Raw genomic sequence first — 23,739 nt, forward strand, 5'->3', positions numbered from 1 at the left:
AGCAAGGCCAAGGATTGAACCTGGATCCTCATGGATACTAGTTCATTCCTGCTGAGCCACAGTGGGAATTCCTAGACATCTTTAAAGATATTCTTTAGGGTTCCTGAAGGTTTTACCATAAAAACAATAGTCCTATGACCCACTGCCCTGCATACCTTCAGTAGTTCTTCTCAAGGGCGAACATTTTTAACTTAGCTGTTCTTTTTAAGCATTGCCTCCATATACTAAGTGGTGTGTTAGGGCCACCTTTTTAAAAATCAAATTCTGACATCTGTTTTAGTCTTGCTGTGGTAGGTGAGAATTAAACTCTATTATTCCACTCTTCCAGCCCCTTTCCACCACCAATATTATTAAAGTACTATCATTAGATAAATCAGTCATTTATGTTATTAAGACTATATAAATGCTGTCTGTTACAGAATCAAATAATACCCAGTGAGTATATTTCTTAACAAGAATTTATTTTGGAGTACCCTATAACCTGGTTTCAGTAGGTTAAGGATCTGATGTTGTCATTGCTATGACTCTACTCACTGCTACGGTGTGGGTTTGATCCAGGCACTTTTGCATGCTGTAGGTGCAGCCAAAAAAAAAAGGGGGGGGGGGGAGGAAGTTCCTGTTGTGGCTCATTGGTAATGAACTCTACTAATATCCATGAGGACACGGGTTTAATCCCTGGCGTTGCTCAGTGGGTTAAGGATCTGTTGTTTGCCATGAGCTCTGGTGTAGTTCAGCTTGGATCTGCTGTTGCTGTGGCTGTGGCTGTGGCATAGGCTGGCAGCTACAGCTCCAATTAGACCTCTAGCCAGGGAACTTCCATATGCTGCAGGTGCAACCCTAAAGAAAGCAAAAAATAAATAAATAAATAAGAATTTTTAGGAGTTCCCATCATGGTGCAGTGGAAACGAATCTGCCTAGGAACCATGAGGTTGCAGGTTTGAACCCTGGCCTCATTTCAGTGGGTTAAGGATCCGGCATTGCCATGAGCTGTGGTGTAGGTCACAGACACAGCTCAGATCTGGCATTGCTGTGGCTGTGGTGTAGGCTGGGAGCTATAGTTCCGATTTGATCCCTTGCCTGGGAACCTCCATGTGCCTCAGGTGCAACCCTAAAAAGAAAAAAAAATTTTTTTGAGAAGAGTTTATTTTTCCTAGAGTTTCTAGGAAACTTTTCTTTTTGTAGTGTCTTCTTTATAATATCCTGCTTCAATCTCCATTGGATACTCTGTCCATTACCCTTGAATCTCCCAAAGGGTAGGGTATGGTTTCAGGTAATACTGGAAAAGAACATAATTGTAAGAGATTCAGGGACACAGCATTAAGTATGAATCAAAGAGTGAGGAAATTGATTGCCTTTTCAATTCTCTTTCAATCCTCACATTCTTCCTAAAAACTTATTTTCTGAGTCTTGATCCATTCCAAGGACCTACAGCCCATGGGCTCCCTCCCTCCTGGGCCCTTTGCTTCCACTCGCTCCACCTAATTCTTCTTAATTCTTCTTTTATCTTCTCAGCATATGATGAAATCTCATCCGGCATTTCATTTATTCATTCAGCATATATTTGTTGGGTTTCTGATCTGTGCCAGACATTGCTCTAGGCATCTGAGATACATCAGGGAACAAAAGAGCATTCTACTGGGGAGAAGCAGACAATGGAGAAAAAAACAACAAAGAAGTAAATTCTGTAGTATATATAAGTGATCCCAAGGGGAAAACCAGAAAAGGGCAGGGGGATTAGGAGTACAGAGCCATTAGGGTCGCCCTCAGTAAGAGGTAGCCTTCATAGAAAGGCAAAGGAAGTGAGGTATCCTGTTGTGTGGATGGCTTAGGAAGAGCCACTGTAGGCAGAGGGCATGGCCAGCATAATGGCCCTATGACAGGAATGGACCCCTTCTATCCTGTACATTGTGAGTTTATGCTTTTAAAAATTAGGAGTTCCCATTATGGCTCAGGGGTTAACAAATCTGACTAGGAACCATGAGGTTGCAGGTTTGATCCCTGGCCTCGCTCAGTGGGTTAAGGATCCGGCGTTGCCGTGAGCTATGGTGTAGGTCACAGACATGGCTCAGATCCCGTGTTGCTGTGGCTCTGGCGTAGGCCAGCAGCTATAGCTCCCTTAGCCTGGGAACCTCCATATGCTGCAGGTGTGGCCCTAGAAAAGACAAAAAAAAAAATTATTTTGTTATCTTTTTAACAGACTGAAATGTCCTGAGTGTGGAGATCAGGAGGTAAATAAAAGAGGTCAGTTTTTCACCTTAAACATGAAGTCTTATTTCTGGGTCTTTGAAACCACGAAGTGAACAAGTAGTATCTTTGCTTTTCTTCTTTCTTCTGAGAATGTACAGGTATTCTGTATGTTTTTTCTTCTTTTGATTTTTTTACAGGTCCTCTTTGAAGTAGGGGACTTTTAGTATGTATTTCCTTCATAAATGAAGAAAGTCAAGAACTCAAAATAATGTGATTCATGTTATTTTTAAGTAATATGACAAAAATCATATTTTGTATACCTATTTGCTTTATTTAGGCAATTTTGCTTTTTTTCTGCATCTCATTCTAGCACTATTGCAATTTGAAATATGAAACAAAACATATCTTTTGGTAAAGGAGGAATAACATTTTCTTCTTATATATTGGATTTTTTCAACAAATATGCATTTATTTAGCAAATATTTATTGAGTATCTACTATGTGTCAGGCAGTGATCTAGGAACTGGGGATATAGTGTTGAAAATGGTAGATGTATCTATTCTCATATATTTTAACTTTAATGGAGGCCGATAGACAATAAACAAATTATTTAATAAAAGCATCAGGGAGACTTGTAGGCCTTGAGAAATAGTCTGAATTTTATTCCAAATGGATTAAAACACATTGGAGAAGAAGTGTTAATTAGAATTAGTATTGGCTGCATATAACAAAGACCCAGCTTAAATTTATTATTAAATTTGCTGCATTTATTTCTCTCTCTGTAAATTGCTTGTCTCATCACTGGGACTGATATGAGACTCTGTGATCATCAGAGACTCTCGGGCCCAAATGGCTGCCGGAATTGCAACAGTCATATTCACATTTACCACTAGAAGGGGGAGAAGAAAAACCAAAAAATGAAAGGGATGCCCCTTCCCTTTTCAGGAATTTTCTAGAATTCCTGCCCAATACTCCCTCTTATATCTCAGTGACCAAAACTTAGCCACATGGTTATATCCTATTGCAAGGGAGCCTGGAAAATGGAGCTGCCCTGAGTAAAATTGAGTTCATTTACTAAAAAGTAAAGGGGTAATGGAAATTGTGATAGGAAACCAGCAATTTCTGCCATGGAGATCTGAACTGTGTGTGTATGTGTGGGGTTTTGGGGTTTTTTTTGTTGTTGTTTTGGCTTTTTAGGGCCACACTCGTGGCATATGGAAGTTCCCAGGCTAGGGTTGAATCGGAGCTACAGCTGCTGGCCTGTGCCACTGCCACAGCAACTCGGGATCCTAGCCGCAACTGTGACCTACATCACAGCTCACAGCAATGCTGAGCTGTGCAAGTCCAGGGATCAAACCCACATTGACATGAATCCCAGTCAGGTTTGTTAACAGCTCTTGGCAGCATTTGCTACAAGCTGAGCCACAAAGGGAACTCCCTGAATTGTGTTTTTAAAAACTTACTCTGTCAGAGTTGTGGGCCAGCAGTAACGAACCGGACTGGTATCCGTGAGGACTCAGGTTCAATCCCTGCCCCCGCTCAGTGGGTTAAGGCCCCGTAGTTGCCGTGAGCTGCAGTGTAGGCTGCAGACTCGGCTAGGATCTCGTGTTGCTGTGACTGTGGCCTAGGCTGGCAGCTGTAGTTCCAATTCAACTTCCATATGCTATGAGTGTAGCCCTAAAAAGACCAAAAAAAGAAAAAAAATATTACTCTGTCTTCTCAATAGAAAACAGATTGAAGAGGATAGGAACAGAAGGGAGATCAGTTTTTCACACTTGTCTTGATGAAATTTGGTGATGGACAGGATGGTGATATAGTAAAGGTGGCCAGAAGATGGATTCATACAGTTTCTGTGGTAGAGTAAATGAGACTTGCTGATGTACTGCATGGGGATAGGGGTGAGGGAAAGAAAAGACTCAAGGACATTGCCTAGGTTTTTGCCTTGAGAAAATGAATAGTAAGCAGTGATGCTTACTAAGGGAAAAGGTTGGTGGAATAAGTTCCTGGAAGAGAAATTCAAGAGTTCGGTTTGCATCATGTTAATGTTTAAAGTAGGCATCCAAGTGGCAGTTGCCAAGGACACTTGGATGTTTCGAGTCAGTAATTAAGGGTAGATGTCAGGTCTTGTAAAACCAAGTCACTGACGCATGGATAGAATTTAAAGTCATGGACAGATGAAATTATCTAGGGAGACATTTGGATGGAGCAGGGAGTCCATGATCAAACTGAGGCTTACCAGCATTTGGAACTTTGATGTTGATGAGTAGGAGCCAATAAAGTGGGCAGCCAATGAGGGAGGGAACCAAGAGAGTGGGTGAAAAGAAGGAGTGGTCAGTTGTAGCAAATGCTGCCAAGAGGTGTAATGAGATGAAGACAAAGATGTAACCTTTGGATTTGGCAACTTGGTTGTCACTGGGACAAGACACAGTTTTAGAGGAGCAGGAGGATAAAGGCATGAATTAGTTTATTCAGCTTCTGGTCACTAGAGATAAGCCAGACAGCAGACTAGGAGAGGTGAGCAAATCAATCCTTATACAGTGTGATAAAGGACTGATGAAGATCTGCGTGGGGTCCGTGGGCACACACCCAAGTTGGGGAACTAATTCTATGAGGCAGGGTCACAGAAGGCTTTCAGAAGAAGGTGATAACGGATGCTCAAATTGCATGTGGTAAATTACACCATCTGTGGAGTAAGTATTCACCTTGGAGTCAGGAGACCTAGGTTCTAGTCTTAACACCAGCACTAACAGATCTGAGACAAGTCCCTTCCCCTCTAGGAGTCTTGCTATTCCCTGAATGGAGAAGCGGCTAGATTCGATAATCCTCATTTGCTTTCTGTTTTAAAATCATTATGGAATGTTCTAACCTATTGAAGTCCAGATAGACTGAAGGTTTTAAATTCAAGATTCTCTGCCCTTAAGTTCGCCTTTTGAGGTATTACATTTAAATGTCTATATTTCTCCATTAGAAGCTCGAGTCACTTTCTTCAACATCAGTAATCCATAGTTTGAGTTACTGCTTGGTAAATTAGTCAGGATAATGTTATCATCTGAAACAAACCTCGGGGTCCTGTGGTTAGGATTTGGCACCTTCCCTGCTGCAGCCAGGTTAAATCCCTGTTCTGGGAACTGGAATCTCACATCAAGCTGTTTCATGCCACAGCCAAAAATTAAAAAATTTAAAAAATAAACCCCAACATTTCAATGGCTTAACACAATAGGATGATAATTTCTTCCTGCTCGGGTGATGATCCAGTGAGCACTTTGACAAATGGCCTTATACACAGAGAGTCGGAGGCCCAGGTTCCTTCCATCTTGTGGACTTGCTGTCCCTTAGATCCCCACAATTACTTTATTTTCCTGTGGATGGAGAAGGTGGTGAAGATACATAACCCTTTAAATTCAGAGGTAAATCCTGGCTGGGCAACAAAAACGTGACTGTGAAAGGGGAGCAGGACTCTTCAATGGACACCAGACATCTCTGCCACATGAGCATTTCGGTGACCCATGCAACTCATGTGTTTGTTTATTTTCCAGCTGAAGAAGAGATCACCTTTTCCAGAATGGAGATTTCTAAGAGATCTGAAATGTTTTCGGAAAATCTCAGGTACAGGCATCTATAATCATTGAGGAGGGAGAGCATGAACAATTTGCATTAAATTCAGAGCACTGTTAGAACCATTTGTCTGGTCAGTGTTTTGGGTCTTTTAGGTACAAGTGGGATATGTCAGGGAGTGTGTGGTGTGTTGGTTGGTTGGTTGGTTTTTTTTTTTTGCCTTTTTAGGGCTGCACCCACGGCATATGGAGGTTCCCAGGTTAGAGGTCAAATTGGAGCTGCAGCTACTGGCCTATACCACAGCCACAGCAGTGCCAGATACGAGCGGCATCTGCGACCTGCACCACAGTTCACAGCAATGCCAGATCCTTAACACACTGAGCAAGGTCAGGGATCAAATCCGTGTCCTCATGGTTGCTAGTTGGGTTTGTTAACCACTGAGCCACAATGGGAGCTCCATGTGGTGTATTTGATCAGTAGTTATGGTAACTGAGCAGGACCCTATGGGGACTTCCCAGGACAGACCCCTCCCCCCAAATCTCTGCTGTAGCTCCTCCCTGAAGTACCTAGAAAATGGTATCTGATGCACACTACCTGAGTTGTTTTACAGATGCTAAAACTACCACCAAATGGAAGAAATCTACATTAGGTTTTCTTATTATGCTGTTTTATTTGTTTTTAAAGATATTTTCATACCAAAATCTATACTGTATCTACAAGTTATTATTTCTGCATTTGGACAGTTCGGAAGAAATAAGAGAAAAGATCTTGAGATTCCTTGACGTCATTATAACAAAAATGAGGACACCTGAGGAGGACATCATCCCGCTGGAATCTTGCCAGTGTGAGGAGATCCTGGAGCTTGTGATCATGCCTCTGGCTCACCACTTTCTGGCTCTGGGGGAAAACAATAAAGCCTTATATTACTTCCTGGAAATTTCATCTGCCTATCTCATCTTGGGTGATAATTATATGGTAAGCTGTTTCTGCAGATCCCCTCCACCCTTGAGACAACTTACAGACCGCAGAACCAGAAGGGAAGCTCTGGTGTTTTCTTTTGTTTTTGTTTTGTTTTTTTAGGATTTATTTATTTATTTATTTTTAATTTTTTATTACTCAAGTGAATTTATCACATCTATAGTTGTATAATGATCATAACAATCTAATTTCACAGGATTTCCATCCCACAGCCCAGGCATATCCCCCCACCCCCCAAACTGTCTCCTCTGGAGACCATAAACTTTTCAATGTCTGTGAGTCAGCATCTGTTCTGCAAAGAAGTTTATTGTGTCCTTTTTTCGGATTCCGCATGTCAGTGAAAGCATTGGATGTTGGTGTCTCATTGTCTGACTGACTTCACTTAGCATGATAGTTTCTAGGTCCATCCATTTGCTAAAAATGCTGGTATTTCATTCTTTTTAATGGCTGAGTAATATTCCATTGTGTATATTTACCACATCTTCTGGATCCACTCCTCTGTCGATGGACATTTAGGTTGTTTCCATGTCTTGGCTATTGTAAATAGTGCTGCAATGAACATTGGAGTACATGTGTCTTTGCGAGTCATGGTTTTCTCTGGATAGATGCCCAGGAGTGGGATTGCTGGATCAAATGGTAGTTCTATTTTTAGTTTTCTGAGGCATCTCCATACTGCTTTCCACAGTGGTTGCACCAATTTACAACCCCAATAACAGTGTACTAGGGTTCCTTTTTCTCCACACCCTCTCCAGCACTTATTGTTTGTAGACTTTTTGATGATGGCCATTCTGGCTGGCGTAAGGTGGTACCTCAGAGTGGTTTCTATTTGCATCTCTCTAATAATGAGTGATGTTGAACATCTTTTCATGTGTTTCTTGGCCATCCATATGTCTTCTTTGGAGAATCAGGTGTTTAGATCTTCTGCCCATTTTTTGATAGGCTTGTTTGTTTTTTTTGGTATGGAGCTGCAGAAGGTGTTTATAAATTTTGGAGATCAATCCCTTGTCAGTCACTTCATCTGCAAAGATTTTCTCCCATTCTGTGGATTTTCTTTTCATTTTGTTTATGGTTTCCTTTGCTGTGCAGAAACTTTTAAGTTTAATTAAGTCCCATTTGTTTATTTTTGTTTTTACTGTCAGTACTCTAAGAGGTGGATCTGAGAAGACATTGCTGTCGTTTATGTCAGAGAGTGTTCGGCCTATGTTTTCCTCTAGGAGTTTTATAGTGTCTGGTCTTATATCTGGGTCTTTAATCCATTTGGAGTTTATTTTTGTGTATGGTGTTAGGGAGTGTTCTAATTTCATTCTTTTCCATGTGGCTGTCCAGTTTTCCCAGCACCACTTATTGAACAAGCTGTCCTTTCTCCATTGTATATTCTTGCCTCCTTTGTCATAGATTAGTTGGCTGTAGGTGCGTGAGTTTAATTCTGGGCTTTCTATCCTGTTCCACTGATCTATATGTCTGTCTTTGTGCCAGTACCATGCGGTTTTGATGACTGTTGCTTTGTAGTATAGTCTGAAGTCTGGGAGCCTGATTCCTCCAGCTCCATTTTTCTTTTTCAGGATGTCTTTGGCTATTTTGGGTCTTTTGTGCTTCCAAACAAACTTTAAAATATTTTGTTAGAGTTCTGTGAAAAAGTGTCCTTGGCACTGAATCTGAATATTGCCTTAGGTAGTATAGTCATTTTGATAATATTAACTCTTCCAATCCACAAGCATGGTATATCTTTCCATCTGTTTGTGTCAGCTTTGATTTCTTTCATCAGTGGATTGTAGTTTTCAGTGTGCAGGTCTTTTGTTTCTTTAGGTAGGTTTACTCCTAGGTATTTTATTCTTTTGGATGCGGTGGTAAATGGGATTGCTTCCCTAATTTCCTTTTCTGCTCTTTCATTGTTAGTATATAGAAATGCCGTCGATTTCTGTGTATTGATTTTGTATCCTGCAGCTTTGCCAAATTCGTGGATGAGCTCTAACAGTTTTCTGGTAGAGTCTTTAGGATTCTCTAGGTATAGTATCATGTCATCTGCAAATAGGGATAGTTTAACTTCTTCCTTTCCAATTTGGATTCCTTTTATTTCTTTTACTTCTCTGATTGCTGTGGCTAGGACTTCCAGAACTATGTTGCAGAGTAGTGGCGAGAGCGGACATCCTTGTCTTCTTCCTGATCTCAGCGGGAATTCTTTCAGCTTTTCACCATTGAGAATGATGTTTGCTGTGGGTTTGTCGTATATGGCCTTTATCATGTTGAGGTAGGTTCCCGTTATGCCCACTTTCTGAAGGGTTTTTATGAGAAATGGGTGTTGGATTTTGTCAAAGGCTTTTCCCGAGTCTATTGAGAGGATCATATGGTTTTTATTCTTCAGTTTGTTAATGTGGTGTATCACACCGATGGATTTGCGGATATTGAAGAACCCTTGAGTCCCTGGGATAAATCCCACTTGATCATGATATACAATCCTTTTAATGTATTGTTGGATGCGGTTTGCTAGCATTTTGTTGAGGATTTTTGCATCAATGTTCATCAGTGAAACTGGCTTGTAGTTTTCTTTTTTTGTGGAATCTTTGTCTGGTTTTGGTACCAGGGTGATGGTGGCCTCATAGAATGAGTTTGGGAATATCCCTTCCTCTGCAATTTTTTGAAATAGTTTCAGAAGGAGAGATGTTAGCTCTTCTCTAAATGTTTGATAGAATTCGCCTGTGAAGCCATCTGGTCCTGGACTTTTGTTTGTTGGAAGTTTTTTAATCACAGTTTCAATTTCAGTTCTTGCGATGGGTCCATTCATCTTTTCTATTTCATCTTGGTTTAGTCTAGGAAGATTGTACTTTTCTAAGAATTTGTCCATTTCTTCTAGGTTTTCCATTTTATTGGCATATAGTTGCATATAGTAGTCTCTATGATCCTTTGTATTTCTGTGATGTCCGTTGTTACTTATCCTTTTTCATTTCTAATTTTATTGATTTGAGTCCTCTCTCTTTTTTGCTTGATAAGCCTGGCTAAGGGTTTATCAATTTTGTTGATCTTTTCAAAGAACCAGCTTTTCGTTTCATTGATCTTTTCTATGGTTTTCTTTGTTTCTATTTCATTGATTTCTGCTTTGATCTTTATGATTTCTTTCCTTCTACTAACTTTAGGTCTTGTCTGTTCTCTCTGGAGCTGCTTTAGATGTAAAGTTAGATTGTTTATTTGAGCTTTTTCTTGTTTCCTGAGGTGGGCTTGTATTGCTATCAACTTTCCTCTTAGAACAGCTTTTGCTGCATCCCATAAGTTTTGGAGTGTTGTATCTTCATTGTCATTTGCTGCCAGGTATTTTTTAATTTCCTCTTTGATTTCTTCAGTGATCTATTGGTTGTTTAGTAGCTTGTTGTTTAGTCTCCGTGTGTTTGTGTTTTTTGCAGTTTTTTTCTTGTTGTTGATTTCCAGTCATATAGTGTTGTGGTTGGAAAAGATGCTTGATATGATTTCAATTTTCTTAAAGTTACTGAGGTTGGATTTGTAGCCCAGGATATGATCAATCTTAGAGAATGTTCCGTGTGCACTTGAGAAGAATGTGTACTCTGTTGCTTTTGGATGAAATGTCCTATAAATATCTATTAAGTCCATCTGGTTTAATGCTTCATTCAGGGCCTGTTTCCTAATTGATTTTCTGTCTGGTTGATCTGTCCATTGCTGTAAGTAGGATGTTAAAGTCCCTCACTATGATTGTGTTATTGTCGATTTCTCCTTTTAAGGTTGTTATCAGTTGCCTTATATATTGTGGTGAACCTGTGTTGGGTGCATAGATATTTAAAATTGTTACATAATCTTCTTGGATTGATCCTTTGATCATTATGTAATGTCCTTCTTTGTCCCTTAAAATATTCTTCATTTTAAAGTCTATTTTGTCTAATATGAGTATAGCTACTCCAGCTTTCTTTTGATCCCCGTTTGCATGAAATATTTTCTTCCATCCTCTCACTTTCAATTTGTATGTGTCCCTAGAAGTGAAGTGGGTCTCTTGAAGACAGCATATATATGGGTCTTGTTTTTGTATCCATTCAGCAAGTCTATGTCTTTTGGTTGGGGCGTTTAGTCCATTCACATTTAAGGTAATTATTGATATGTATGTTCTTATTGCCATCTTATTAATTACTTTGGATTTGTTTTTGCTGCTCTTTTTTCTTTCCTTCTTCTCTTGTTCTTTTCTGCCTAGAGAAGTTCCTTTAGTATTTGTTGTAAGGCTGGTTTAGTGTTGCTGAATTCTCTCAGCTTTTGCTTACCTGTGAAGGTTTTGATTTCTCCTTCAAATTTGAATGAGAGCCTTGCTGGGTAGAGTAATCTTGGTTGGAGATTTTTCCCTTTCATCACGTTGAGTATATCATGCCACTCCCTTCTGGCCTGCAGAGTTTCTGTTGAAAAATCTGCCCATAGCCTTATCGGGGTTCCCTTGTATGTTATTTGTTTCTTTTCCCTAGCTGCTTTCAAGATTTTCTCTTTGTCTTTAATTTTGGTCAGTTTGATTAGTATGTGTCTCGGGGTGTTCCTCCTTGGGTTTATTTTATAAGGTACTTGTTGTGCCTCCTGGATTTGAGTGAGTGGTTCCTTTCCCATGTTAGGGAAATTTTTGGCTATTATCTCTTGGAATATTTTTTCTGTCTCCTTCTCTCTTCTCCTTCTGGCACCCTTTAATATGGATGTTGGTGCGTTTAACGTTGTCCCAGAGTTCTCTGAGACTCTCTTCATTTGTTTTCAATCTTTTTTCTCTTTTCTGTTCTGCATCCATAATTTCCACTAATCTGTCCTCCACTTATTCGTTCTTCTGCCTCCTGTATTCTGCTGTTAGCTGCTTCTAGTGAATTTTTTATTTCAGTTATTGTATTTTGCATCTCTTCTTGTTTAAGTTTTATATCTTGTATATCTTTGGTCAGTGTTTCCTGGAAGTTATCCGTCTTTGCCTCCAGTTTATTTCCAATGTCTTGCATCATCTTCAGCATCAACAGTCTGAAATCTTTTTCCTGGAGGCTAAGAATCTCCTCCTCACTTAGCTGTTTTTCTGGGGTTTTTCCTTTCTCCCTCATCTGAGTTATAGTTCTCTGTCTTTTCATTTTTATAGGTTTTTGGTGTGGTGACCTTCTTACAGATAATAGAGTTGTAGCCTCTCTTACTTCTGATGTCTGCCCCCCTGTGACTGAAGTCAGTATGGGGGCTTGGTGTAGGCTTCCTGATGGGAGGGGCTGATGCCTGCCCACTGGTAGGTGGAGCTGATTCTAATCCCTCTGGTGGGTGGGGCTTAGTCTCTGGATGGGATTAGAGGCAGCTCTGTGCCTGCGGGGTCTTTAGGTAGCCTGTTTACTGAGGGGCGGTGCTGTGATCCCACCTGGATTGTTGTTTGCCCTGGGGCTTCTCAGCACTGACTGATGGGTGGGGCCAGATTTTCCCAAAATGGCCACCTCCAGAGAAAGGCACTGCTGCCGAATATTCCCAAGAGCTTTGCTTTCAATGTCCTTCCCTCACAACAAGCCACGTTTACCCCTGTTTTCCCAAGATGCCCTCCAAGAACTGTGGTCAGGTTTGACCCAGATTCCCTTGGAGACTTTGCTTTGCCCTGGGGCTCAGTGCACGTGAAAGTCTGTGTGTGCCTTTTAAGAAAGGGGTCTCCATTTCCCCCAGTCCCGTGGGGCTCCTGCACACAAGCCCCACTGGCCTTCAATGCCAGATGCTCCGGGGCTCTTTCTCCCTGTGCCAGATCCCCACACGTGAGAGTTTGATGTGTGGCTCAGAACTCTCACTCCTATAGGTGAGTCTCTGTGAACCAGTTAGTTTCCATTCTGTGGAGCTTCCCACCCAGGAGGTATGGGGTTGTTTATATCACGAAATCGCCCGTCCTACCTCTTGATGTGTCCTCCTCTTTTTGTTCTGGAGTAGGGTATCTCTTTTAAGGTTTCCGGTCCATTTGGATGAAGAGTGCTCAGTCTTTAGTTGTGAATTTTGTTGTTTTTAGGAGAAAAGTTGAGCTCCAGTCCTTCTATTCCACCATCTTAATCCCACCTCTTTTCTTCCCTTTGTGCTTAGTCTAGTTGCACTTGCTCACAGGGGGCCGAGGGCAGAGGCTTCGTGGACCACAGACCAGCTTCTCCAGACCAGAGTTCCTCTTACTTTGTTTTTTTAATTACTTCATGTTCTTAATTCCTGCCAGCCGTCCTTTCCTTAGAAAATCAAACTGTTCAAAAGGGAAATGACCTGAGATTGAGAAAATAAAGTCAGAACAAACTGCAAATACCATTATACATCATTTAAAATATTGCCACTTTTAGAAACCTTGAATTGTCTACCTGTATGAGACCCCTGCTCGCAACTCTTCTGTTTCAGTGGACTCCTCCTCAGTAATGGCCTAGTGGCATTTGCCCTCTGTCCTCCCCAAATATCTGTTAGCACAAATACCTGCAAGTCTTTCAGTAAATGCAGATCTGGTTGTAAGCTTGGGATCCCTGAAAGAAGGGGTTCACTCACTTCGGTCTTCATGTCCTTTGTGTTAAGCAATCGTACATACCTTTAGGCCATCATAGCACTAGATAATTGTAATAACTGTAAATAAGTTTCCAGGGCAATATGCTCTTATAAATGAGGGATTTGGAGTTCCCATCATAGCTCAGCAGAAAGGAATCTGACTAATATCTGTAAGGATGTAAGTTCAGTCCCTGACTTCCCTCAGTGAGTTAAGGATCTGGCATTGCCGTGAGCTGTGGTATGGGTCACAGACATGGCTTGGATCTGGCTTGGTGTGGCTGTGGCGTAGGCCAACAGCTACAGCTCCAATTAGACCCTAGCCTGGGAACCTCCATATATCAGTGGGTGTGGCCCTAAAAAGACAAAAAAAAGAAAGAAAGAAAGAAAGAAAGAAAGAAAGAAAGAAAGAAAGAAAGAAAGAAAGAAAGAAAAAAAGAAAGAAAAATCAATGAAGGATACATACATATAGTGAAGTAAAATGAAATTCAAAATTCATTGGAGTTCCCAGTGCAACAAGATCAATAGCATCTCTAGAGCACTGGAACACAGGTTTGGTCCCTGGCCCAGCCAGAACTATGGCTCAGATCTGATCCCAGCCGGGGAACTCCATACTCTGTGGAGCATCCAAAAAAGAAATAAAATGAAAATTTTAAAAAGAATTCATTGTTAATTTGGGAAACACAGCTGAATAAAGCTAAATAGGCTTCTGTGCTACAGACATGTCAGGACCTTAATATGCTAAGATACATGTAAATCTCCCAGAGGCCTGGGCTAGGACTGGGCCATATTGTTTCTCTCAAGCTTACTTGACCTTAGATCACTTTTCATAGAGCAGCTGGCTGGGCTAAGCGTCCATGTATTCACTTGAGGACATGCCTTTCTGGGCCCTGCATCATCTGACTCCAGCCAGCCTCAGGAAGATCTTCCTTCCCACAGCCAAGTGGCCACAACAGCCATCTTTCCTGCTTGCCCTGGTAGTCGGTTCCATATTTTACAGCTGCTGTTTATCACAGCAGCCTAGATAGCCCCCACACCTTCGATTTATATAAAATTTTAAAATTAAACCATTAAAAATGTCAGAAAGCCCTGATTCTCTCAAGTTTTTTGTTAAGAATAAAATCCTTGAGGAATTCCCATTGTGGCTCAGTGGTTAATGAACCTGACTAGGATCCATGAGGATGCATGTTCGATCCCTGGCCTCACTCACTGGGTTAAGGATCTGGCGTTGCTGTGAGCTGTGATTTAGGTTGCAGATGTGGCTCAGATTCCACATTGCTGTGGCTGTGGTATAGGCTGGTAGCTGTAACTCTGATTTGACTCCTAGACTGGTAACCTCCGTATGCCATGAGTGCAGCACTAAAAAGCAAAAAACAAACAAAAAAAACCCACAATAAAAGCCTTGGGAGTTTCTGTTGTGGCTCTGTGGTTAACAAATCTGACTAGGAACCATGAGAATGTGGGTTCAATCCCTGGCCCTGCTCAGTGTGTTAAGGATCCAGCATTGCTGTGACCTGTGGTGTAGGTTGCAGACACGGCTTGGATCTGGCATTGCTGTGGCTGTGGCCGTGGCATAAGCTGGCAGCTTGTAGCTCTGATTCAACCCCTAGCCTGGGAACCTCCATATACTATGGGTGTGGCCCTAAAAAGAGAAAAAAAAAAAGAATAAAAGCCTCCTGTGCATATTTTATAAATATATGTGAAGAAGAAGGTGATGGTGATATGGCCAGTGAGTCCTAGGAAGAGAAGGTTGAGGTAGCCTTGCAGGCCAACTTACTGAATCTGTGCTTACCCCCATCTTGCTCTGCGGGGAGAAGTGAATGGTCAGGAAAACAATGATTGGAAACAGAGCTCCAGAGCAAGGTCCCTAAATGTGCCATTTGCACCCCCTTTCCCAGCAAAGAAAATCTGGGGCTGGTGTCCACCTCCTGTCTCCCTCATTCTGCCTCCCACATATACCCCTTTGATTGCATGAGACTTGGGGGCATTGCCCCACCTTATTTATTTATTTACTTATTCTGTATTTGTCTTTTGTCTTTTTAGGGCCACACCCACTGCATATGGAAGTTCCCAGACTAGGGGTCAAATCAGAGCTACAGCTGCTGGCCTACGCCAAAGCCACAGCAACACCAGATCCGAGCCACTTCTGCAACCTTCATCACAGCTCACAGCAATGCCAGACTCTTAACCCACTGAGCAAGGCCAAGGATGGAACCCGCATCCTCATGGTTCTTAGTCAGTTTTGTTTCCGCTATGCCTTTTTTCTTTATTCTTCAAGTCTGAGCTTGCCTCCGTGTTCACAAATGCCAAGACCCTCCCAACAATGTCATAGGACATTCAAGATGAACTGAGGAAGTTTGTTCAGGGCCTTATCTTCTTCTTCTACCTCCTAAAGATGGCCTTGGCAAAAGGAATGGGAATCATTCATAATTCCAAAAGTAGAGGCTGGCTTCTTCTTCTTTTTTTTTTTGTCTTTTCAGGGCCACACCTGCAGTATATGGAGGTTCCCAGGGTAGGGGTCAAATTGAAGCTGTAGCTGCCAGCCTACACCACAGCCACAGCAATTCGAGATCTGAGACGCGTCTGCGACCTGCACCACAGCTCATGACAACGCCAGATCCCCGATCCACTGAGAGAGGCCATGGATCAAACCCACATCCTCATGGATGCTAATCAGATTTGATTCCACTGTGCCATGAAGGCAACTCCATGAGGCTGGCCTCTCATAGATGTGGGGGTGTTATCGGGGCCATGAGTACACTGTTGGAAAAATCGGGAGGGTGGGGATGGAATTACTCAAAGGGGAAAACTACCCTGGGGAAAACTTCAGGTAAGAACACTTACGTGACAGCATGAGGAAGGAAGGAGGTGTCTAGATTCATCCTCTAGAATGAGAGATTTATTGAACCAAGATAGACATGAAGGTGGCCTCTATCTTCAGTGGGAACTTTCCCCATCCTGTCTGTCTTAGAGTCGAGGGCCCTTTCTGATCAGGACCTGAAGGCAGAGGTGGAGGCGGGAGCAGAAGTGATCCTGCTTCTCTTCCTTCGGCAGAATCTGGAGTGATGGCCCCTCTGTGGTTTGGATCCCTGCTGACCCAACTGACCTTCTATTCCTTGTGCTGGTTGCAGGCTTACATATATTTGAATGAGGGAGAGAGGTTGCTGAAAACCCTCAGGAAGGAGAAATCTTGGAGTAAGACTTTTGAGTCGGCTGCATTTTATACCCTCAAAGGTCAGGTAAGAGAGAATTAACAACATGATTACTCTGCTATTTACTGTTGGGGCTTTACACAGAAGTAGACATCATCCCTCTACTTTCCACATCCTCCTCCCATCCTCTGCCACAGATCCTTTCCAGGACTCCAGAACCCCAAGCCCTGGGACTCAAACCTCCTCACCACCACTTGCCAGCAGCAAGATCTTCTTATCCTCTCAGTTGACATCTTTATGAACTATTTTTCTAACAACCTCCAAACGTGGACAGGAATGGTAAACATTTTCTCAGAGGCAGATGACAAACGACAATGCTAACTCCTAGTCATTCAACAATCCTTCCATCCTTCCTATCCAATAAACATTTACAATTGTGCCAAGTAGGATTTTATTTCCTAAGCCTAAAATGACCTATTTTTGATGTGATTCCTAAACTATGTATTTTTGGACCATGTCAACCAAGCCCAGAACCATTGCTTTTCTTCTTTTCCTCTCTTACCCTTTCTTCCCTTTGTAGGTCTGTTTCAACATGGGCCAGATGGTGATTGCCAAGAAAATGCTGAGGAAGGCCTTGAAGCTCCTCAATCGAGTCTTTCCTTGCAACTTAATCTCCTTGTTTCTCCAGACCCATGTTGAGAAAAACAGAAACTTTTATTATGTGAATCAGAATCAGCAGGCCCAGGAGAGCTCACCTCCAGGGTAAGGAGGGAGCTGGGGAGAGCTGAGTGTCTCATCTTCTTCCCCAGAGAGAAACCTACACATAGGCCAACAGTCAGCCCCCAGAGCCTGGGCCTCTAGGGAGCATGTGGAGTCCTGGTGGCTCACTGATGGGAGAGGGAGTGAGTGGGGTGGGACTCCCAGGCCAGGGCTGGGTTGCCTGAGAACCACTTAAGAGGCACCTTTTGCCAAAGGGAGTTCAGGTGACAAAAACTTAAGGGAGCCCTGTGCCAGGTGAGCTCAGTGCCCCTCCATACTCATTTCACCCACTAATACTTCTGGCCATAATGTTCCAATAGGAACTTGCACCACCTGTTCGTAGAGCCTCAGTCACAAACCCTTTTCCAATTCAGTGCTAGAACCTTGGGTGGTGTCCACAACCCCAAGAAAAGGGGCAGGTCCTTGAAACATTTGCCCAAAGACAAAGCGGCCCACCCATTTTTGTATCTCTGTAGATTAGGTGGGTTACGTGGGGTATCCATCCATCAAGCTTATACCATTCAGAGTTGTGCATTTCAATGTACGCAAATGTTACCTATAAAAGAACTATACACAATAATGAAGTGGGGGTAAGGGAAAAAATATATTCTACCTATTTAGCAATTGATACTGAAAGAGATGCCAGCTAGTTGGGGATCTGGAGAGCTGAACAGTGGATATCTCATCCATCTTGGGAGAGGCCCGTAGCAATATTCCTTCAGGTTCTGCCCAAGATACAAACATCAGTTTCTGTGAGCAAGTTGCTGCAATTCTTTTGCAACCCCTACCCAAAAGCTGCCTTCCTCAGTTTCCCAAAAGCATTCCCTTGACTGTGGGGGTGGCTGAGATGGAAATGAAGTAGAGCTGAGCCCCTTTGCAGGGTGGCAACAGGTTCCTGAATATAGGAGTTTCTCCTGCAGCCTCAGGTCACACCAGGAGGGGAGGGGCTAGAAGAAGTTCTGCAGAGATCTGAGAGATAAGAGAATTGGAATGTGGGTCACACAGAGAGTTGCCAGAAGAAAATAGGCTCTCCAGTTAAATTTCAAGTTCAGAGCAATATGAATGATTTTTTTTTTTTTTAGTATACATTATTTCACACAAAATATTTAGGACATGTGCCTTCTCAAAGAATTGTTTTGAAATTCAAATTTAACTGGGCATCCCATATTTTCATTCCCTAAATCTGACAAGCCTAAGGTAAAACCACATTTTGTAAAAGGAATAAGTCCCTGAACAAGAAAAGACAAAAAAATGATGATCAGGAAGAAACTCAGAACTAGTTGCTTAAAAGACTCTCCAGTCAAAAGGTTCTTATCTCAAGAATGGGGACAACAAGAAACAATATTAAATGCCAGAGTTTCTACAGCTTCATGAACTCCTATGTTCTAAGGGATTTTACCTTCTCCACATTTCCATAGAGTCTTTAAAAAATAATTTCCACAACAGAATGAATGTCATCAGTGTCTAAACTGAAAGTACCCAGAATTCCTCTTTAGGAAACTCTAGGGTATCTCTTTTTTCCTTCTCATATTTATTTAAAATCTGTTTTTTTTTGTTTTTTTGTTTTTTTGGCTTTTTTGTTGTTGTTATTGTTGTTGTTGTTGTTGTTGTTGCTATTTCTTGGGCCGCTCCCACGGCATATGGAGGTTCCCAGGCTAGGGGTCTAATCGGAGCTGCAGCCACCGGCCTACGCCAGAGCCACAGCAACGCGGGATCCGAGCCGCGTCTGCAACCTACACCACAGCTCACGGCAACGCCGGATCGTTAACCCACTGAGGAAGGGCAGGGACCGAACCTGCAACCTCATGGTTCCTAGTCGGATTCGTTAACCACTGCGCCACGACGGGAACTCCTAAAATCTGTTTTTTTGATAGATATTTCTAATTATATTTTGTTTTCTTGGTGTTGTTAAATTAGTAATACTGTAGCTAGTTTAGGATCCCATTTTTTTAAATCACAAACAGTGAGGACCAGGGGTTACATTGTGGAGGCTGAGACTAAGACCCCAGTTATTCCTGGTAGGTGGCCAGCCATCCCCCTTGAATACTTCCAGCGCAGGAAATTCACCATCTTCTGCCACATTCCATTCCATTATCAGAATGTGTTTTAGTCTGTTTGGGGTGCTATAACAAAATACCACTGACTGGGAGGCTTATAAACAGCAGAAGTTTATTGCTCACACTTCTGGACGCTGGAAGTCAGGTCCAAGTGCCAGTGTGGCTAGGCCAGGGCCCTCTTCAGTGTCACAGACCTCTCCTCCTGGTGAAAGGGTGCCGGGGAGCTCTGTGGAATCTCTTCTATAAGAGCACTAATCCCATTAATGAAGCTTCCACCCTCATAACCTAATCATGGCCTTGTCAACTTAAAAAAAAAAGCACAACCTGAAAGCTGAGAGTTAAGTTTTATCTGGGGCAATATTAGGACTTAAGCCCAGGAGACAGCATCTCATAGCTCTGAGAAACCACTCTGAGGAGGTGAGGTGGGAGCTAGGTGGTATAGGAGTTTTTGCAACAAAGGTCAGGTAGCAGGAACAAAAGAGGCCTGGGCTCACTGAAATCATTCCTTTGATATGCACCTCTGCTATCAGGGCCAGTATCCTGAGTTTTCACAGCTTGCAGGACTCACCAGTTCTCACCATTTGGAGGTGACTGCATTCACAGATGACCGTGACATTCTTTGTTTTATCCTCAGCTATAGACCGGGGGGCTATTTCAGAGCTATCTGAAGTACCACCCAAAGAGGAAAAGGGGGAATATCAGGATATGATAAAGGTGAGGGGGCAGGTACATGCAGCTGTACACACATTTTACAAAAGTTTCCTGCTCCTGCTGATATCCTCAGAATTACTTCTAGTCACAAGGAGCAGACATCACCATGAAGGATTTTAGTATTTTTCTAGATATGAGGAGATGCAAGAATTGGGCACATAAAATCTTCTCCTAAAAATATCTAATTATCTGAAGACCTGTTCTTCCAGTTTTCCCGGAGCACAGAGGGCCTCACTCCTGATTTTCATCCTGAGCTCCACTCTGGATGCTGTGGATCCGTAGCTGCAGTGGGTCATGATTTAATCCACGTAGAGGCTGGTGTTAAGAGCCAGACTTCAGTTCACAGCCCAGGAGCCCCATCTACTTTGACCATCACTTTGAGGAGGTAGAATTCAACCTGTGAATTTTGGGAGGATGCATTCAGACCACAGCAGTATGAAATTGTTTAAAATGTTCTTTTCAAGAGTTCCCCTTGTGGCCCAGAGGAAACGAATTCAACTAGTACCCATGAGGACGTGGGTTCAATCCTGGCCTTACTCAGTGGGTCAGAGATCCAGCAATGCTGTGAGCTGTGGTGTAGGTCAAAGATGCGGTGGATCCCATGCTGCTGTAGCTGTGGTGTGGGCTAGCAACTGATTTGATCCCTAGCCTGGGAACTTCTATATGCCGCGGGTGTGGCCCTAGAAAGCAGAAAAAAAAAAAAAAAAAGAAAAGAAAAAAAAGCTAATTTCTTTGGTTGCGCTGAGATCTAGTGCCTGACAACAAATACATTGGACTGGTCAGGCTGGAGGTGGACAGGGCTGAAATTCTGGCCCCATCACATTCTAGCTGTGTGACTTTGACTTAATTATTTAACCTGAGTCTTTTTTTTTTTTTTTTTTGTCTTTCTGCTATTTCTTTGGGCCGCTCCCGCAGCATATAGAGGTTCCCAGGCTAGGGGTCGAATCGGAGCTGTAGACACTGGCCTATGCCAGAGCCACAGCAACGCGGGATCCGAGCCGCGTCTACAACCTACACCACAGCTCATGGCAACGCCGGATCGTTAACCCACTGAGCAAGGGCAGGGACCGAACCCTCAACCTCATGGTTCCTAGTCGGATTCGTTAACCGCTGAGCCACGACGGGAACTCCATAACCTGTCTGAGTCTTACCTTTAGCTTATGGAAAATGGAACTGATTATTCCTTCTTTTCTTACAGGGTTGTCATCAGACTCAAATGTGGTAAATCCTATAAATGTGCTTTTTAAATAATTTCATTTAAATGGCAGTGACCTGAGAGGGGGCGGGTGATTAACATAAATATTCTTAATCATCACAAAGTAGGTATTATGGTCCCCATTGTACAGTGAAGAAAAATGTTCTTCGTAAAAATTAATGTGCATGTTAATTTCCATGTAAAGGAAACAAGCCTCGAACTGAAGTCCGTTTTGACCCCCCCTTATGAGGACGCTGCACCTGCGCTTCCCTAAGTCATGCTGGTGATGAAACCGTCTTATGTCCCGTGTATGTACTTTATCTAATAGGAAGAAGAGGCTAGCACAACTTTACCAGCAAACTACCTGCTTCTCCTTGCTGTGGCAGATCTGTAGCTTAAATTATTTTTTTCACTACAAGTATTATAGCCACCTGGCAGCTATGATGCAAGTAAATACTGCAATGGAAACTCAGGATGATTTCCAGGTAGAGTATTTTGTGGCTTCTTTTTACATTTCTGAATCTCATTTGGAGAGAAAAGCCTAGGGAAGGCCAACCAAAATTCAAAATCATGAAGATATAATGAAAGCCCTCCAGGCTGAATTATTCTGCTGAGGCTAGTAGTCCTCAAACATTTTGTTTCCAGGATCCCTTCATATTATTAATAATTAAAGACCTTGGAGTTCCCCTTGTGGCTCTGTGGGTTAAGAACCCGACATAGTCTCCATGAGGATGTGAGTTGGATCCTTGGCCTCACTCAGCGGGTTAAGGATCTGGCATGCAGAAGTTCCTGGGCCAGGGATCAAACCCTAACCACAGCAGCCACCTGAGCCACAGCAGTGACAGCACCAGATCCCTAGCCCACTGAGCCACCAGAGAACTCTACATTTTTGCAGATATCTTCATGTCTGACTTCACAGAAGTGAGCTGGATTCTCAAACTGCTTCCATCTTCATCCCTTGTAGTATCATGTAATTTTTCCCTGGAAAACTCCACATTTTACTTGTGAGAGGAAGAGAGTGAAAAAGGAAAATGTAAAAGGATAATTCTTTTTAAAAACATAAAAACATGAGTCATACACATACAAAAAGAACATGTATCAAAGATTTTATTGAGCTCATTATAATAGTGAGAGAACCAATAAGGAGTTAACAGCTGTTTCTCAGGAGAGTTTAATTTATGAATGGGAGTTCCCATCATGGCTCAGTGGTTAACAAACCCGACTAGGAACCATGAGGTTGCGAGTTCTATCCCTGGCCTCACTCATTGGGTTAAGGAGTCAGCATTGCTGTGAGCTGTGGTGTAGGTCGCAGACATGGCTCGGATCTGGCGTTGCTATGGCTCTGGCATAGGCCAGTGGCTATAGCTCTGATTGGGCTCCTAGCCTGGGAACCTCCATGTGCAGTGCGTACAGCCCTAGAAAAGACAAATAATAATAATAATAGTAATAATTTATGAATGGGAGTTCCCGTTGTGGCTCAGTGGTTAAGGAACCTGACTAGTATCCCTGAGGATGCTGGTTCAATCCCTGGCCTCGCTCAGTGGGTTAAGGATCTGGCATTGCTGTGAGCTGTGGTGTGGGTCACAGACATGGCTTGGATCTGGCATTGCTGTGGCTGTGGCTGTGGTAGCTACAGCTTTGATTCAACCCCTAGCCTGGGATCATCCATAAGCCTTGGGTGTGGCCCTAAAAAGACAAAAAAAATTATTAATGCATGCAAAAGTACTCTAGTCACAAGGGCAAGAATCATTGAATTACTTGTATCCCACCAAACATTTACATTTCTATGAAAAAGAATCATTTACATTATTATCAACTTTTTATTGCCTACAGAATTGTAAAGTAGCCCAAAAATAGTGAAAGGCAGAGATAACCCTGATGAGTGAGCTAGATGGACACCCACTGAGTTTTTTGGTTTGGGCTCATTTCAAGGTGTTTCACTATTTTTCCTGACACATATAATCCCTTGACGTTATGAAACTAGCTTTGATCTTGTCACACCCTGAGTTCCTAGGATGGTGTTTGGCACGTAGTAGGTTCTCAACGAATATTTATTGAATGAAATGCTTTACTTCTTCACTCTTGGGGCTATCTCCTAAAAAGCTGGTGGAGTCAAGGGCAGGGAAGGCTAAAATAGAATTGGAAAAACAGAATTGGAAAAACAGTATTGGAAAGTGAATCAAAAGATGCTTGTTAACACAATGGCTGTGACAGAAGGCAGAAGAAGGGGTGTTCAAAAGCAGATGAGGTGCTCCATGTAGGATAAGAGAAAGAACCAGAATGATTGCCAAGAGAGGAATTTCCAGGACTCCATCTATCTGTGGTGTGACCACGAGCAAATCACATAACCTCCGAGCTTTATATTTTCTCTGTAAAGGGAAGCAGATGGACTCAGTTCTCTTGGCCCAAATCTAGGAAGAACTAGGCTTTATACAGCTTTGCTTTTTCATTTGCCTGACAATCCCCTCTTCCACCACTATTTCTCCCCTTCTGGAGACTATTTGAAAAACGTTCTAAACAAAGAATGAAGGAATTCCCTAAGAATGATTTTGTGGTTTAACAAGCACCCACAAAACTGCCTATGACACAGAATTTTTGGACTGGTTATTTTGTGTGATTTGAGGAATTTCAAGAAAAAAAGTCCCCTTCTCCAAAATGCCTCCCC

The 23,739-nt window shown here is 42.4% G+C and overlaps 1 protein-coding gene across 1 annotated transcript in view; it reads left to right on the forward strand.

The window, feature by feature from the left end:
* ADCY10 (adenylate cyclase 10) overlaps window positions 1-23,739 on the forward strand; it is a 94,255-nt gene that overhangs the window by 52,681 nt on the left and 17,835 nt on the right. Inside the window, exons 21-25 of the mRNA XM_047782975.1 lie at window positions 5,724-5,793; window positions 6,486-6,717; window positions 16,332-16,439; window positions 16,933-17,114; window positions 21,403-21,559. Coding sequence (XP_047638931.1) covers window positions 5,724-5,793; window positions 6,486-6,717; window positions 16,332-16,439; window positions 16,933-17,114; window positions 21,403-21,559 — 749 coding nt within the window. The remainder of the gene's footprint in view (window positions 1-5,723; window positions 5,794-6,485; window positions 6,718-16,331; window positions 16,440-16,932; window positions 17,115-21,402; window positions 21,560-23,739) is intronic.

This window comes from Phacochoerus africanus, chromosome 6 (assembly GCF_016906955.1).
Source record: "Phacochoerus africanus isolate WHEZ1 chromosome 6, ROS_Pafr_v1, whole genome shotgun sequence".
Taxonomy (NCBI): domain Eukaryota; kingdom Metazoa; phylum Chordata; class Mammalia; order Artiodactyla; family Suidae; genus Phacochoerus; species Phacochoerus africanus.